Source organism: Dermacentor variabilis, chromosome 2 (assembly GCF_050947875.1).
Source record: "Dermacentor variabilis isolate Ectoservices chromosome 2, ASM5094787v1, whole genome shotgun sequence".
In the NCBI taxonomy this organism is placed as follows: Eukaryota; Metazoa; Arthropoda; class Arachnida; order Ixodida; family Ixodidae; genus Dermacentor; species Dermacentor variabilis.
In genome coordinates this window covers 183,633,331-183,651,047 of record NC_134569.1, presented here as the reverse complement: position 1 = coordinate 183,651,047, position 17,717 = coordinate 183,633,331, and the positions used below count along the sequence as shown (strand labels likewise).

The following is a 17,717-nucleotide window of genomic DNA, read 5'->3' as shown; positions in this document are numbered from 1 at the left end:
GTGTCCCTCTGCACCGAGTTCCCTATCCGCGTGGGGCACGCCGGGTCAGTGTGTAGGGTTAGACCTAACGCGGACGCCGCCTCCGCTAGCTTCCGTCCTCGTATGTCCTCTCGATGATAGCCCCATGAGGGACTCTGCGCGTTGAAATCTCCCATTACTAGTAACGGGTCTCGTCCTGCTTCCCTGATAGCTCTGCTCAGGAGTGTGGAGAAGGTTACGTTTTTTGCTTTAGGTGGGCAGTACACGTTCAGGATGTGTAGCGGCGAATCCTCCTTTTTCAGTGGCAGAAGAGTCACCATCACGTGCGAAAAGCTGGTTTGTAATTCTAGATCTACCAAATTTGCAGTGTAGTTTTTGTGCACAAAGATGCACGTTAGGGGGTCGAGTTGGAACGTTTTGTAGTTTGTGAGGCTCACGTTCCCGCCAGGTTCCTGTATGGCCACTACTGCCGGAGTATGCTCGTACGTAGACAGGTGCATCCTAAGATCCGCTCTCTTAGTCCTCGATTTCAAGCCTCGACTATTCCACTGCGTTAATGTTATGGGACTCTTTTTAGTTTGTCTCGCCATGTTGTATCTGGAGATTGTTGTTATTCTGGAGGGGAAATTGCTCCTGGTGGTCTTCCTCCTCGTCCTCGCTTATCACCCTACGCATCCTGTAGGCTCGGGGAGTCTGGAGTCTCCTCGTGTTAGCGTATTTGCGAACCGTCATCGCTTTCGCTATCTGTTGTGAGACTATGGTGGGAATGGATTCTTGGACCCTTCGCATCATAGCTTCTAGTTTATTTTCAAGACTAGGTTCTGTGTCGCTTTCCATCGTCTCCTCTTGCTGAGGTGGCTGGGGTTTAGCTAGCGCACTTTCTAGTTTGCTCGTTAGCACCGCGATCTGCGCTTTTAGGGCTGCTATCTGGTTTCGTAGCTCTGTTTCAACTGGGTTGGGTGTGGGTGGAGAGGAAGGTTTGGGAGGAGGAGGAGGAGAGGCGGTCCCACTCACCTGCCGCATCCCGTTCTGGACTATGCTGGCCCAGGTCTTCTTTTGCTTGGGTTGATCAGAAGTCGACTCCCTGCTAGGTGGAGGGGGCGGGCGATTCCCGCTTCCTCCCTTCTTCGTCTTCTTGTTTTTTGTCTTCTTTTTCCTCCTCCTTTTCTCCTGATTGCTGGGTTGTTGCTGCGCGTTCGTGCGAAATTTCGCCGTGCAGTCTCTGGAGTTCGTGGCGTGTTCGCCGCCACACACCGCACATTTCGGGTTGCACAGGTGAGGGGACCGCACCCCCTCCACAAACGGGGCTAGCGTTCCGCAGAGTCCGCAGTTTTCTTGTCTCGGTGTCGGGCAGGTATCTGGCCTATGCCCCACCGTGCCGCACAAGTTACACGCTGGTATGGTGCGGCGGTACCTTGCTACCGGTATGACTTGCGCGTTGTACAGTACAGCTCTGGGCTTGTACTTGCCTTCGAAGGTGATTCTGGCTTTGTTAGAAGTGCCGAACTTTCGGATCTGCAGGATGGTGCTTTCTCCGTGAAAGCTTTTCACCTTCCCTCGCAGGGACTCGGTGGTTTCCAGATTGGCCACTGTGATGACTCCGTGAATCACGTTGTCTTTGCTCTGTTTTACGTGCCCGTGCAAATGGAGGTCTGCTCCTTCTTGGATTTTTATCGCAAAGTCCCCGACCAGTTTGTCTGCCGCGTGGATGCTCGACGTGCCCACGATGATCAGGTTTTGGTCCGGGGATATTGTGAAGTAAAAGTTGTCCGCTTCGGCCTCCCCGACTCGCTGTCGTAGGGCTAGGCCTAGCTCACCGTGTTGTAAGTTCTTCAAGCTTGTCGCCGTTAATGGTTTGATGATTAGCACCACATCGTCTGGTCTAAATCTGCAGAGAAACTTGGGTTTCCATGCAGCTTTGACTTGCCTTGGGCCTCCGGCTGCGCGCTCATCGGATGCCTTGTCGGGTTGCGCATGGTGGCCTCCGTGAGCTGACGTGGCCTTCCCTTGTGCGCAGGCTTGGAGTTTCTGGGCTCTTGTTTCAAAGGCCCGGATCACATTAGCGTTGCAGGCTTGGTCCCGACTGGTCTGCGGCACAGTTGTCCATGCCATGCCTTCCGGGTCGTAGCCGCGTTGCTGGTTTGCGCTTGCCATGTTGGCTTGGAGCGGCCTCCCCGCCGCCGAACGCCGGCGTTCAGCCTTGAGGCTGCGTCGCGGCGCTATGGCGGATGGGAGGAAAAACGCTTAAAAAGGTCAACAAATCGGCCCACCGGATTGGGAGTGGTCTCCCTGCGTGCCGGCTGACCTGCTGGTCCTGTCAAGTCCAAAATTGTCGGGATCAAACGCGTTGGGCCGCCGCCACGGTCGAAAATCGCCGGAGCCGATGTCCCATGCGTCCGCTCGCTACGCGCGCTGGTAGCGTCTCCCCCCCCCCCCCCCCCATAGAAGCATTGAGACGAACCGGCAAATAATGACAAAAGTGACTCAAAGGATGCAATAAATGTCGATACTTAAAGGGAAGCTGAAACACTTTTCGAAAAAAATGAGTTCTCTGCGGCATTCTACAGTTTTGAGTCCCCTGAACACGAATATCTGGTTCAAAAAGGGCGGAAACAAACGCAAGCGGCTGTTTTTCCAAGAAAACGCGCACCAGCGCCTCAGGGCATCGCGCGAACGCCGCTGTTGCCCGTGATTGGTCGGGGCCGCTGTGACGTCGTTGGCGGTAGTCGCCGGTCGGCGCCGCCGCATGTCTCCGTTTCAGAGCGCAGCACCATTCCTTTCTCTCTGGTAGCACGCGGTTCTGCTGTTCTGGCTTCATAGCCGAGTTGCAAGAATGAACGTTCTCGCTGTCTCCGACAGCTTGTATTGTCCCCGTACATGTTTGAACCTACAGCCGATACGGAAAACGATGGCGGCAACAGAGTCAACGACGATATTGAGTGTGCCAACAGCGAGAGCGATGTGTGCACCTTCTCGCGCGCTGGAAATCTTAGCTGGTACGTATGTTTTTTTTTTTTTCATGTAGCTGCACGTTGCAATGACGGGAGAAAAAATGCGCTAAAGTGTCACTGGGAACATGCTGCTGGAAGAATGCCGAAGCACTAACTTCTCATTAGATTTACACGGGTGCAATTCCGCGATGTCAAGCACCTTGCCGCTGCTTGTCTAAAGTCCCGTGGTTTTTTCAGCGTTGATACACGATCGCGAACATAAGTGCCGCGTTTCAAAGCGCGCACATGCAGTGCTGTGAGGTACAGTCATGGAAGTTGCTTATCATACACATCCAGAGATGACCAGAGGTATTATATGTGCAATATTCATACTATGGTTCGACGACTTTGCGAGTGTGGCTCGATCAAGGATCGGTATGCGTGCTCCATGCTAGTGTTGACATAAAGATATTAGGCAGTTTTAGCACCGCCGTGTGGTAAACACGATAACTGAACCGTACGTCGAATGTCACTAGGCAAGCCTACACTCCATTTGATACCTCAGGTGCATCGCTGTGGAAGCTACGCTCGAAGTCCGGTCACCAAAATTTATTACTGCGCGCGTTTCCGTCTATGCTTCGCAGCGTGCCAGCGGCGTTTTCTCGCGCGAGCATGCACGTGAAGCTGCCGCGACGGGCTGCAATTAAAAAATACCGAAAAGAAATTTTTTTTAAAAGAACGTGTTAGCAGCCGTAGAAGTACACGGATGGTTTCTATGGGTAAATTCTTTTTTTTTTCATTCCGAACTGAGCTTATATATGGAAAGCTTTCTGAAAAATCGGGTCAAGAAACACCGAACTTTTTCTAAGTGCGAACGCAGCCACTGCAAGAAGTATCTCAAGCCTCCACAGCGTTGCACCTGATGTATGAAAGGGAGTATAGCAACGCTAGCAACAACGCGTTTTCGCATTTGTCGTAAGGCTATCTGGCTACGCTAAAGCTGTGTTACCAGACGTTAATGGCTGCAAATGTTCGTATTTCTCCAGTGCATCAATGTGGGCCTAATCACGCTTTCATTAAACTAGGTGCACCTGCATGTGCTGCGTATTGATGGAAGATGAAGAGAACTGCTTGTGCTGCCAGGAGGTGCAAGAGATTAGGAAAAAACAGAAGCGCACGCAGTGCGTAACAAGTTCAAGACAATTCAGGACTGTGTGCCTCAGCAGGGCAGTACTGGAAGTGGCACTTGCCCAGAAAGGAGTCGAGACGGCTGGACAAGGCAAGAAGGCAAGAAGCAGCACAGAAGGAAAGAACAGTTTACGAAAATCGCAAAACAAACGTGAGCGGCGGCGGCAGATCTCTCGTAGCGTCGTTCAGTAAAGCGCAGGACGGAAAGAGGCATGCCAGCTCATGTCAGCACGCCGGTCCCCAGCTAGGTTGGCTCGGTCTCCGCCCATGACGTCACTCTCGCCGGTTCTCTCCTCTGCCAACGTCCTCACCCGGCGCTGCGGGAAGCGATGGGGGCGTGTCCGCGCGGGTGATTTAGAAAGCGATTTCCGCCCGTTATATCAACAAAACGAAAAAAAAATTCGGAACCGTAAATTATTAGGTCTGTTCTTCCCAATCCCAGCAATTCATAGAAATTGAAAACCGTTTCAGCTTCCCTTTAAGGCGAACTCATTTTTACCATTGCTCCCGCACTTTAGCGTCCGTTTCCTTTCCGAACTTCTATCGACTGCGCAAGTGCACACTGACGTCATATGTGTTCCTATATCGGCTTATACAGTGATTAATTCAGACCACATATCCTGCATCGTTAATTTTCATCGATATATCTGATCATTCCCAGGCGACTGTGGCATTTTGTTTAAAGGTTTTGCACTACTTGGGGGGGGGGGGGTGTTCCTTGTTCACCACGTCATTTACGACGCATGCGCATAGTAGGAAATCAAAAGTGTTGAAATGGTCAGAACGGAATCTCCCACCAGTAGCAAGATCAACTGCGTTTCGGAAATAACCGGTGAAAAGCATTCTCAACTACTAACAAATCAAAAAAAGGTGACTGATGTCATCAGACAGATAAAACGGGCTTTAGAAGATTCTCTCTCTCATGTCTGAATAATGTGAATGATCCACACGGCTGTGAAATGCGTCAGTATTTCAGTGGACCGTTCTCCAAAACCATGAAAGCTTCGCTACATGGGCAAACATCAGCGATATGTTCTGCCTAATTTTTTCTAGAACGCAACTCTTATGCCCCAACCACTGGCACGCGCCGGAAAGCTTCGGCGCGCGCCGAAGAGCCAAATGCGTCAAAGCGTCGGTCGGGAACTCGGCGAAGCGGAACATCGCGCAGCGATTATGTGTACTGCCGATGCTAGAAGTTTGCCGACGCGCGGCGAAGCTGCGCCGGCGTGCACCAATGAGAGGCTGCGACGAGTCGCAGGCGTCAACCAATCGGAGGCTGAGGAGCCTCCGGCTGCTAGGCCTGTAATGGCCGACGATGCGAAGTGCACCGGCACCAACGATCGTCCGAGTTTTTTGGACGCACGACGCGCGCGACAGTGTTCCTGAAAGACAGTGTTGTAATAGTAGGCCGACAACGACACGACCGACAGACCGACCAACGACCGTGGGTTGTGGCAGTGCGACGTGGATCCGAAGCGACTTCGAACGACGCCGACTAATCCAACCTGCCCATTGGGTTCCGCCGGTCTCGGTACGATCGTCTGCTAAAGCAGCCAACCGAATCACGATTGCCGCGACGTCTGTGCTTGTTGTATGTGTATTTTATTGTGCCCAAAACGAATGGAGACATATTTACGAGCTCCGAAGTCTGGACAATCAGCACTCGCCTATCGCCGATGTTGCTTACGTTACGCGTAGGCCTAGCGCGTCCATCGAGTTCGTAACTGGCGAGTGAACGAACTCACCTGAGAAACTCTGTCGAAGGAAATGAATTTTCAGGTCCGTTTGGTGCTGCAGTGATTTAAAATATGGCACTCTTGACTTCGTGTGACCTGTGATGTGGTGAATGAACCGTGTGGAAGTTGGGTTGGTCAACCGCGGCGTGTTTCGTGTGGTGTCGGTTGACTCGGGCAAGCTATGCGCTGTTTCCAGTGGTAAAGATAACTTCCCAAAGCGAAATACACTAGTAGCCGAACTATTAGAAGTACTTACATAATCAGCCGTGCCGCCTGTTTCAGCTGACACTGCGATCTTCTATTCGGCATGTGAATCCAGTTCAGTACAAGTTCACTGTACTCATTCACTCACTTCTTTCTAGTGCGTCCGTCTTTTGGGCTAGTTGGGCATAAATCGCTCGTGTAGCAATCAAGAACACTGACGCACTGAAGCATACGTGACAACACAGTCATGTTTGAGCCAGTGTGTCGTTATAGTTGAGCACTGCAAAAAGAAATTATCTGTTTGCAACGTGTGCCCTGTGTGCAGTGCATAGCAGGACCTGCATCATCCAAGGCCTATGCGTGTAGCAGCGTATACCACGATTGCTTCGATGCCCGCTTCAGAAGCAGCAAGTACTGAGTCAATGAAACTGTAATAGATTTTTTATCTCACTTTTTGCTTATGAAAAGTGTAGATGGTGTGAGTACATTGTGGGGAAGGTGAAAAAGTGTCATCAGTGTTTTGTGCAGTCAGTATGCCTAAACTGCTGGAATCCATTTAGCTTCTACTAAAATTTTTCTTGCGGCGATACTATAAATTGTAGTCAGGACAAAGATCTACTCAAAACCAAGTTACTAATGCATCTGCGCAGAATGTGTTTGATTAACAAGTTAACGCTTCCACAACAACAATATGCCGATGCACAGCATATGTGCTTACAATAAATACATTCCGTAAAGGTGAACGACTGGGATGAAACTTTGTAGTAGCACCGTGAAAAGTGCTGCCATGCGGAGCAGCCACAACGAAACTACTGCACGTCCAACATTCTTCCTTGGAGGCACTTCTATAAAGACTGTTCGGGCCCTTCCCATTCTGGGTGTAGCATTTAGCTGTTCTCTCAACTTTTCCGCATATGTCATCAGCACTGTATGTAAGCACCGGCCCTTTCTTGGGTTTGTGTCCCGTGTCTCCCTTCCCTGATGACCTAAGGTTTTCCGAGCACTCTACACTTCTATCATTCTGTCACGACTTGAGTACTGCTCATCAGTATAGTTCCCGTACCAAACTCGCGACGCTAACAAACTTAAGCTTGTTCAGCGCCGGAGAATACGCACCCTTTACTCCCGTCTTTTCGGTTGTCACAAGCTCATGCCAGCCTTCGAGGATTGCCTCAATCCCCTCAAGTAGCACACCCTGCAATACCAACGCAACATTGCACTAATCTATACTGCAGGGTGTTTGGCGACTCTCTGGACAGCGCCAATCTTTCTTCAGTTCGTCTGAACAAGTGGTCAGCACAGCGAGAGCCCTCATCATGCCTCTATGGCCCGACACCACAACTCCATGATTATATCTCGCATGCAAAGCTTTCTCTCCACCCCCCTGGCGATTTGGATTCTCCTTGCTTGGAACTAGACTGAATTAGCACTCCTGTGTGTTGTGCACCAGTCGAATGTGTGCGTGTGTGCCGTGCTCTGTTATTGAGCAAGTGTGTGTGCACGTGGAGGGGAAGGAAGTGTCTTCTGCATCCTGCCAATTCCTGCTCTAGATGGCTGGTTATCAGATGCTCTAACATACAGGCATCAGCCTTCTTTTTAGTCTAGTGTGCCAAGTTACCACTAAGATTCTTATTGTTATTATTATTATTATTATTATTATTATTATTATTGTTATTATTAGAATCATCACTTTGACGAAGTTGATTGTGTTGAAGCCAGCGTGACACATAATTCAAAATATTTCTGGAGCTTTGTGGGCTCTCCCTTCTAAAAAGAGTGCCAAAGATGTACGTCTTCTTCATGAAAATAGTGGTGTTGTCTCGAACACTGCTGATGCCTTTGCAGAACATTTCTGTTTGCTATATAGTGTGAAATATGCTTCAAGTAACCTTCCTTCTCAGTCTGGCACAGTGTATGCTATCAGTCAATGAAAACCTTGTTTCCAAGTATATGAAGTGCCTTAAACTTTGCCTTAAGCTTTCCCTTTCTTGTGGTGTTGATGGTATTTCTTCGGCAGAGCTTAACCCTTTGAGACGCTGTCTACACAATTGGGCACAGCAGGAGCGTGCATCAATAGCAAAAGCACTGATGAAAGTAATGGTATTTAAAATGTGTTTCATACATCTTGAAACACTTATTATTGGAACTGTGCTGCAATTTTGAATGACGTGCAGAATGTTTTAACAAAATGAGTGGGAAGGTAGACGGCTGGGTGTTGTTACTCTGTGTCAGTACGTTGTATGTAGCGGGTTCACTTCCTTCATTGTTTTTTACAATGTCGTGCACCAGGCATAATTGTCAAGTGGCTGGATAACTGCTTTTCAAGCTTTTCAAAACATGAAATAGTACATGTTCTCATATATTGTGTTCCTGTAGTGAGTTTTCGCATGGAGTCGAAATTCTTAAAACTTGACAAAACTCGCTAAACAATTGAAAATTCTCAATATTTGCTGCAGCTGTACACTTTCCACGATTCTGAGGATGCAAGAGATCTGGTGAAAGCAACTTTTCAATCAACGGGATAGAGTGGTGTCTGAAAGGGTTAAGACGTATGGAAGCATACTTGTTCCTCGTTCTCACAAGCATCTTAAATAGTTCCCTAAAGTCTAGAACCTCTTCTAGCACTCTGAAGGTAGCATGAGCATTGCCCATGCACAAATCAGGTGCTGGATGTGCAGTTACTAACTGCCGACCTATATCTATCCTCTTCAGTGCGTCAGGTGTTTGAATAGATATGGGATTCCTCGCTTTCTGTTAGTGCTAAGAGCATTTTAATAAATGAACAGCATGACTTTGTGTGCCGACAACTTAAAACTATTTCTGACTGTCAACAGTGTTCACCACTGCATCGACTTCCAAGAAGACATTTTTTCACTCTCAAACTGGTGCAGAAACAATAAGTACTCTTAAATGCTTCCAACACTATGGCATTAAGTTATATGCACAAAATGCACCATGTGAAATTTTGATGCACCCTACGTGATGCTCCACTCCTTAGGGTCGATGAAATGAAAGATCTTGGTGTGTACTTCGACAAAATGCTAAGCTTCTCTTCACATAGATAATTACACAAGATGCCCTTCACGCTCTTGGAATTGCATGCCGTATATTGCATGATTTCCACTCACCTGTTGTGCTTCTGAAATTCTGCTGTGTGCCTCCAACTACTAGAGTATGCCTCTGTAGGAGGGGGTGCAACGAGCAAATCTAATTCTGACCTCATTGAACGCATCCAGAATAAATTGATATCTATCTTAAAGCACCACTTTTGCCATTCTGGCGACCACAGTTGAGCCTTCTCAAATATACTTACACTCGCACCTCTAGATTCAAGACTTAATTAATCGCACCTTTTGTTCCTGTATAAGGTGGTCCATGACATTATACATTCCTTAAAGCTCGTTAAGTGCACCAGTACAAAGGCTCTCTAGCTGTTCCTTGGCACTACAATGAAAATTTGAATGATTGATTATTATCGTAGTATAAAATTGTGCTTTTTAAGTATGTACTAGTGTACTATTTTAGTGCAGTAGCTTTTGTGGAATTAAAAAAAGGGCATGAATTAAGAAGAGAGAGAGAAAATGATAAATGAAAGGTAGGGAGGTTAACCAGGACTGAGCCCGTTTGGCTACCCTACACTGGGGAAACGGAAAGGGGGACAGAAAGATTAAAAGAAGAGAAAGTCCACTGGGGATATCAGTCGGTCACTCAGTCCGGATCACAGACGCTGACTCAATCCGGTATCTTTCAAATATCGCAGCAGCGCTTTTGTGGCCTTTTGTAGCTGCGATATGCGAGGCCATGGTCCCAAGATCTTGTTCAAGGTGAACGGCTTTCCATCTAGCTGATTGAGAGCTCTGCAGAGGTCTTGCCTTTCATCTTCAAAAGATGGGCAGTAGCACATTAGGTGTTATATGGTTTCCTCGACACCGCAGGCATTGCACTCGGCGCTATCAGCTATTCCAATCAAAAATGCATATGCACTGGTGAATGCGACGCCCAAACGTAAGCGGCACAGCACTGTTTCCTCATTTTGCGGAAGACCTGGTAACAGCCGCAGCTGCGTGGAGGGATGGAGGGAATGCAATCGATATTGAGTGAATTCAGGTGTGTGCCACTTTTCCAATGTCAAAAGAGTGCGTTAGCTTGCCTAAGGGTTGGGCTGCGTCGGTCCGCGATAAAGGTATAGAAACAAGGGTTGCTCCTTCGTGGGCTTTCCTAGCAGCTTCGTCAACGAGGTCGTTGCCGGAGATACCGCAATGACCAGGCAGCCACTGAAACACGACGTCGTGTCCTTTCATGATCATGTGATGGTGCATTTCTCGTATCTCCGACACGAGTTGTTCACATGACCCGCGACGAAGAGATGACAGAATACATTGTAAGGCCACCTTTGAATCGCAGAATATTGCCGACCGATTGGCCGGTTGGTTATTAATATAATCAACGGCACCTCGGAGGGCAACAAGCTCCGAACCGGTCGATGTTGTCAAGTGAGAAATCTTGTATTGGATGCTTAGTGATTGTGATGGTATAACCACTGCGCTGGTGGAGCTGGTCTGAGTGGAAGAACCATCCGTATATATGTGGACTCGATCAAAGTAGAAAGTGTGCAAACAATCCAGAGCTGCTTGCTTTAAGGCCAAGGTAGGCAGGACGGTCTTCTTTCTTATCCCTGGAACCGTAAGACGCACTTGAGGTTGTTTTAAACACCACAAAGCTGAGGTTGAACGTGCTGAGGGTGTGAAGCCCGATGGTAAGGAGGCACGATGGATGCTGACTTTGTTGGAGAAGGACGCCTGTGGTCGTCGTTCTGGCATGAATGAGGAAAGTGCAATAATATGCTATGTGCCTGATCATATGCATTGTGCTATTAATTTCTTCTGAGTTTTAATAATGGCTGGCTACTGTATGCAGTGTTGTGCAATAAAATATGCCACAGCAATTATTGCGTGCCTCGCAGAACAAGTTGAATATATCTTTCTCAGTCAAGACGTCATAGCAGGCTGAAAACAATAAACTGCAATATTTCTTTTTGTGGTGACGAAGTGTATAAATTGTGAAAATAACCTGTTTATATATTTCTTATACTATGCAAATGAGCTGCTCCCATACATTCGAATGAGTGCTTCAATAGTACGACTTGGCAAAGGGCAACGAATGACTCCTATTAAAACGCTCTAATTCTCAAGCTTGTATTATCTGACGGTATGTCATTTCATTAATGTAAAGAAAGGCAAACTTGATATGTGGAAACCAGTTACAATAGAACATGGCCCTTACACTGTGAAAATGTTTTGTAGCAATACACTCAATGTAAAGGCCTCCAGATGCGGTGTTGATGCATCAAAACAACCTAGAATAATAGAGGTGCTCCATGGGCTAGATTTGGCAGAATCAAGAATTGGGGGGAGACAAGATACGAATTACATACATTTTAGCTATTCTAGTTTTTTTTTGTGAGTGCTACAGGCGTTTCAATTCTGTTTTGCTGATTTTCTCAGAACCCACTTTTTCACGTTTATCTCATGCACCAACAAGCATAATTATATTGACACGGATGCTTTACCTGTATCCGGTTACCGTATTTCACCGGCTGAAAAATGTTAAAACGTTATCGCTCAGTGCAGGATGCGCCTGAACGTATCGGAAGTTTCGCGAATGTTATCGATGGTTCTGTCTGTTGTCGACGAACTTTGCTAATCTGATTGCATACGAGACACGAATTGTGTTGTAGTTTCTGGAAGGCGCGCGGGCACCAGCGAATAGGCTGTAACTTTCGACGACTGACGTATGCAAACCGACGCGCTTGACCCGCAGATGAGATTTTCTACGATTGCCGACATTGCTCGCCGCTATCGTTGTGATTGAGCCGGCACTATTTATTTACCGTCACTACTACGTGGCAATATTTCCAACACAGATTTTTTTCAGTTATACGTTGCACGCCTAATTCTTACATAGTTGGCTGTGCAATAAGCTACCAAAAAATGAAATGGTACAACAGTTTTTGATATATGGCATCGTCGTGCAGGTGTTTGCAATGCGATCTTGCAGACAGACGACGCGCGAGCGCTGACGTTGATATTTTGTACACTATTGTTACTTCAAAAATAAAAACAAACTGTTGCGGCAGGTGTACATTCATTATTCAAACGTGCTTTTTATATCTAAAAGCACATACAGATCACAACCTTATTGTTTCAAGCTTAGTTTACAGCAGGCTGTTTTAGGCCGGACTTTGACGGATGAAGACGGAATAGTCCAGCAACAGTGCGCCGCAGCCGAGGAGCGAGCTTCGGCGCGCGCCGGAGCTTGTCTCCAGTGGTTCCGCGCACTTTCCCTCCAGCCGAAGCGAAGCGACGCGTTCGCTTGCCATCGCGCGCCGAAGCTTTCGGCGCGTGCCAGTGGTTGGGGCATTAGTCGCGCGTTCTTGCGGCGAGCGTCGGCGGCGTAACCGAGGGAACGAGGACAGCGAAATATGAAAGAGCGAACGCGGAGCGGGAGATGAAAAACGCGAGCCGTGAACGGTGGAGACCAGTGAAAGAGAACACCCCCCCCCACCCCCCCCCCACCCCTCAGTGACGTGCGCGCGAAAAACTGGTGTCATGTGAGCCCGCCCGTCCGCTCGATGCGTACTCTTATGTGGCCTCAGCCGGACCGCTCGTTTCGTAATATCGTCTGCTCGCGTCACCTTTCGCTCGCACTTGTTTGGTTTACTTGGTTTGGTCTCGTTCGCGCTTATTTCGATTGTCATAGCTTGCGATTGTTTTGTAATCTGATTCTATAGGCAGCGCGAACTGTGTAGTACTTTCTGGAAACCACGCGGTACCAACGACTACACTGGAATGTGCGACGAGTTATGTATAAAAGCCGTCGTGCTTGACCAACAGATCAAATTTTTCACGATCGCCGACTCCGCTGCATCTCTCTCTCCAATTCTTTGGCTCAATATATTGCGAATGGAAAGCACGTATAGAGCTGCCCTCAAATTTTGCATTAGGGAGTATCCTATTCCTCGGTGAATTTTTTTTTTACATCTGCAATCCTATCTGCAGAAATCTGCAGAAAACTAAAGTAATGTTTAACAGTCTCGGAGGAGAACAGTAATTTACAATAGGCAGCGAAGCACTGGAAGTCGTAAGAGAATACATCTACTTAGGGCAGGTAGTGACTGCGGATCCGGATCATGAGACGGAAATAATCAGAAGAATAAGAATGGGCTGGCGTGCGTTTGGCAGGCATTCTCAGATCATGAACAGCAGGTTACCATTATCCCTCAAGAGAAAAGTGTATAATACCTGGGTCTTACCATCACTCACCTACGGGGCAGAAACCTGGAGGCTTACGAAAAGGGTTCTACTCAAATTGAGGACGACGCAAGGAGCTATGGAAAGAAGAATGATAGGTGTAACGTTAAGGGATAAGAAAAGAGCAGATTAGGTGAGGGAACAAACGCGAGCTAATGACATCTTAGTTGAAATCAAGAAAAAGAAATGGGCATTGGCAGGACATGTAATGAGGAGGGAAGATAACCGATGGCCATTAAGGGTTACGGACTGGATTCCAAGGGAAGGGAAGCGTAGCAGGGGACGGCAGAAAGTTAGGTGGGCGGATGAGATTAAGAAGTTTGCAGGGACGGCATGGCCACAATTAGTACATCACCGGGGTTGTTGGAGAAATATGGGAGAGGCCTTTGCCCTGCAGTGGGCGTAAACAGGCTGATGATGATAAATCCTATCCACAGTTAGGAATCACGGGAGCAAAACTGCGCATGCGTACGCGGCGTCGTCACACTAAGGCGGATACACAACCATTCCTGTCAGAGCAGACAGATTCGATAACCTACGGCTTTTGCAGCAAGCACATATTGGCATGTCGAAAATTATACATTGTCCACGGAATTAAGACAAAAGTAATTTGATTGGTGTCGTAGTATTCAGGAATAGCGAGCGGCTCGCATGCAGGTCACTAAAGGGTATTAGTTCCTACTTGTCATTACGAATGCGTTTCAGCTTGTTAACACCATACACAACCTCGGGCATTTAGCACGCAAGAAGCATGACACTTGTCACTCCAAGGTTGTCGGCGTGCTTTAGGTCGAACACCAAGTTCGCAGATTTGAACTGGTCTGTCATCTTTGCTCACCAAAATGCATTGCAGGGGCTAATCAGTGCATGTATCTCTTTTACCTCGTTATCCAATTTAGCACATTTATTGAATACGTCTAATCTTACGCTCAGATTCTGGCGCTCTTAACGCAGGTGAATTGCAATGACCTCTAGCAAGTGATGGGCCGCGCGTAAAGGCTCTGTCATAGAACTCAAACTGCGAAGAATATATCTGGAGTAACCGTTCATGGGAAGTCATATTCTAGCGAACGTTTTGACAATTGGGAACGTGTCTTTGCTGCCAGCAAGAACTCCTTTACTTTGCAGCTTTTACACAGCTCACTCGCCACCCCCGCCCACCCTCCAAAAGCCGTGGTATTTATTATGCATAGTACCAACCACAAACGAAAACTTTGATTTAACAGAAGTTGCTCTTGTCCTAGTTTCTTGTTGCGGGATGACATGATTGCCGCAAAACTCACAGACACAAATGTCAAACGAACAAAACACACACAACAGGGGGCTTTAATCATTGCTTAAAAATTGCGTCGTCTAAATACAAAACGGATATCTAAAACAGGCAATGGCATTGACTCGTTGCTTTCAGATGGCATATTAACAAAGCAAGACCTTTCGGAATACAAGGTCCGCTGGGCGAAGCCAGTCGAGAGGAAGTTCAGAGATGGCCGCACAATGTACTCGGTCCGACCACCGGCTAGCGGTCCGGTACTTGCCTACATGTTGGGAATTGTGGATGAGGTCAGAGAAGGACCAGATGACGCCCTCAACGATGACTCTCTGAACTACCACAGGTTTGTTGAACACCGCAAATTCTGAACGCCTGCATCAGTCACCTTGCATTAACGAGCACATTTCACGGCATAGCTTTGCGCTTCATAAAAGAAACGCTAATTGTGCATGGTCACCAAACGTCACGGCTAGCAGGAGTTACAATTTAGAAGAGCCTCATGAATTTTGCGAAGCTTGCTCCGATTGAAATTCCTTGAAATTATAAATATGGCAATCCATGAAAAAACGTTTGCCTTTTTCGTCTATAAGCACTGCATACCCCACAAACTACATCCTAATTAGTTACCATTGAATATCGCATGTCATGCTGTACTTGTTATTCAATAATTTCCGGAGTCTTACTTGTACGAATGTTTGTCGAACAAAACATTATTGTTTAAAATACTCGGTGCCAGAAAGTGAATAAATGTATATGCACTGTTTAAGCACGTTCACAATAAACATCGAGCTTCAACCCAGCCAATAGCACACGTTGATATGAATTACTTGGAAAGGAACAGGCAGGTAACTGCCACGTAAATGAATTGGGGAAGGAACATCAGTGTAACAGATACTCCAGATCCATACATCGTCCTAAAGTGGCAAACAGCCTAATTCGAAGCACATACTCAAGCACCGAGAAATTCACCCCTGGTTAAAAAAAGTTGCTTCGCTTTCTTCTTATGTCCGCAAAGTGCGGTCAACCGTGCAGCACCCCTCTTTGTTCCGATGTCTCTGAATACGCTCTTTGGAGAGGGTCTCTAGGGCTATATAGAATAAATAATAACCGTACTAAGTTACAAAACACAGTGTTTTTGCTAATTAGCGCTGTTTTAAAGCTGTGCTGAAAGCGTTACCGCTCTCTGTCCTGTAGCGAGCCATAGAATTAATTATAGCTAACCGCAAGCAGATCAAGTGCTGCGATCGTAAAACACTGGAACACTTCTAGAAAACTAAGTGTATGAGTATCTCGCTGATAAAATAATACAGTTTCTGATCCGCAGGTTCATCGAGGCTCTTAAGTTTGCATACGCTAAGAGAGCACTTCTTGGAGATGAAACAATGGAACCAAGCGTCGCAGAGGTAGGTCTGGGGAGTATCACTGGGATATCCTTTTTATGTTATTGCTGCGTGGTTCAGCGCTTTCGTTAACTTCCCGGCTCCATTTTTGGGGTCAGTTCTGTTTTATCCTTCGCTTTAACTGACAGCGCTATAAATAAATTCTGGGACTAAGTCGAAGCGTCCTTCGGCATGGGCCTATACCTGCATGGCTCCGTTTTGCTTCGGATGACCTTGACAGAGCTAAAAGAAATTCTGATGTTCTGCATGTCGAAACCGCGATCTGATTATGGGGCTCGCAGTAGAGGGGGGGGGGTGGGGGGAACGTGACTACGGATTAATTTTGATGGCATCGATTTCTATAACGTCCACCGAAATGTACGTGTACGAGCGCTTTTTTTTTTTGCTTTGCACGCCGGCGAAACGCGGCCGCCGTGGTTGTAATCACACTCGCAACACTTCCTGCTCAGCAGCGCAACATTGTAGCCACTGGTCTTGAGAAAGCCCTCTGCCGTAGATTTGCCTCCACTGCTAACTATAGTCCGTTCATAACTCGCTTTATGTGCGGATGCCGTTACTTAATCTGATTTGAGAGTTATTCTCCTATATAGCGGCGCTTCTGCAATGATTTCTCAAAACGTTCTTCGCAGTGTTAATCGAAGAAATAATAATAATATTTGGGGTTTTACGTGCCAAAACCACTTTCTGATTATGAGGCACGCCGTAGTGGAGGACTCCGGAAATTTTGACCACCTGGGGTTCTTTAACGTGCACCTAAATCTAAGTACGCGGGTGTTTTCGCATTTTCGCCCCCATCGAAATGCGGCCGCCGTGGCCGGGATTCGATAATCGAAGAAAGGGCTTAGTCTAAAAATTTTGGCGGATCCCCACTGTCCCGCTGGCACTTCTGTAGCATCGCCGAAGCTGATAAAATCCGAGCACTAGCTCTGGCGAGGTTATTTATTATTCCGTGATGTTAGGCGCTTGCGCATAAACTAGAGAACGAAGACGGGAGACCTGACAAACACAAGTGCGAACTTTCAACTGAAATTCATCGATGAAAAGGGCGCACTTTCATGCGTTGACGATGTATGACGTGCATTCGGTTAGGAAAAGCGCAGAAACAAGAAAGCAAAAAGGAATCATCAAACAAACGTGGAAGGTATTAAAGCGGTGATACGAGCGGTACGCGCGGGTTGCGCCATTTTTTTCAGGTGCAACGCCTGCCTATAAATACAACTTTTTTAGCTCTAGATTTTGCCATAGCTAATTAATTTTATGACAACCCTATCGAAGCTGCACGGAGGCAAAGAATCCATCAAGCAATTAATCTCTGTCACTTCACTAATTTCTCTTGTCATCTAGTTTGGGTGCTTGGCGATCAATGTGCGGCCTTTGAAAACCAGCTTATAATCGCAATCCTGGCAATGCATCCCTAAGAGCCCTTGAACTCTTCTGTGTACATTGTTGTCGTGTTCGCGAATATTATCGTTTAGGCATCTATCTATTTAATCTATGCACTTAGTGTGGCATGGGCGCGGGATCGCATACATAACCTTTCCCGCGCATGCCACATACACGTTTTTTTTTTTTTTTGCTTTTGAGCATGTCAGATGCATTTCTTTTTTTACCGTTCATGCGTACCTTGCATAGAGACATCAGCCTATGGGGCGCAGGGCTCAAGCTGGTTTTTTTTTTCTTCGGCGCCCTACACCATAAAC

The 17,717-nt window shown here is 47.2% G+C and overlaps 1 protein-coding gene across 1 annotated transcript in view; it reads left to right on the top strand.

Moving 5' to 3' along the window:
• The first annotated feature begins 14,767 nt into the window (after nucleotides 1-14,767).
• The window catches only part of LOC142570589 (scoloptoxin SSD20-like), a 35,956-nt gene continuing 33,006 nt past the window's right edge, over nucleotides 14,768-17,717 (top strand). The window contains exons 1-2 of the mRNA XM_075678960.1: nucleotides 14,768-14,960; nucleotides 15,942-16,020. Of these exons, the coding sequence (XP_075535075.1) occupies nucleotides 14,842-14,960; nucleotides 15,942-16,020 (198 nt within the window). The 5' untranslated portion in view covers nucleotides 14,768-14,841. The remainder of the gene's footprint in view (nucleotides 14,961-15,941; nucleotides 16,021-17,717) is intronic.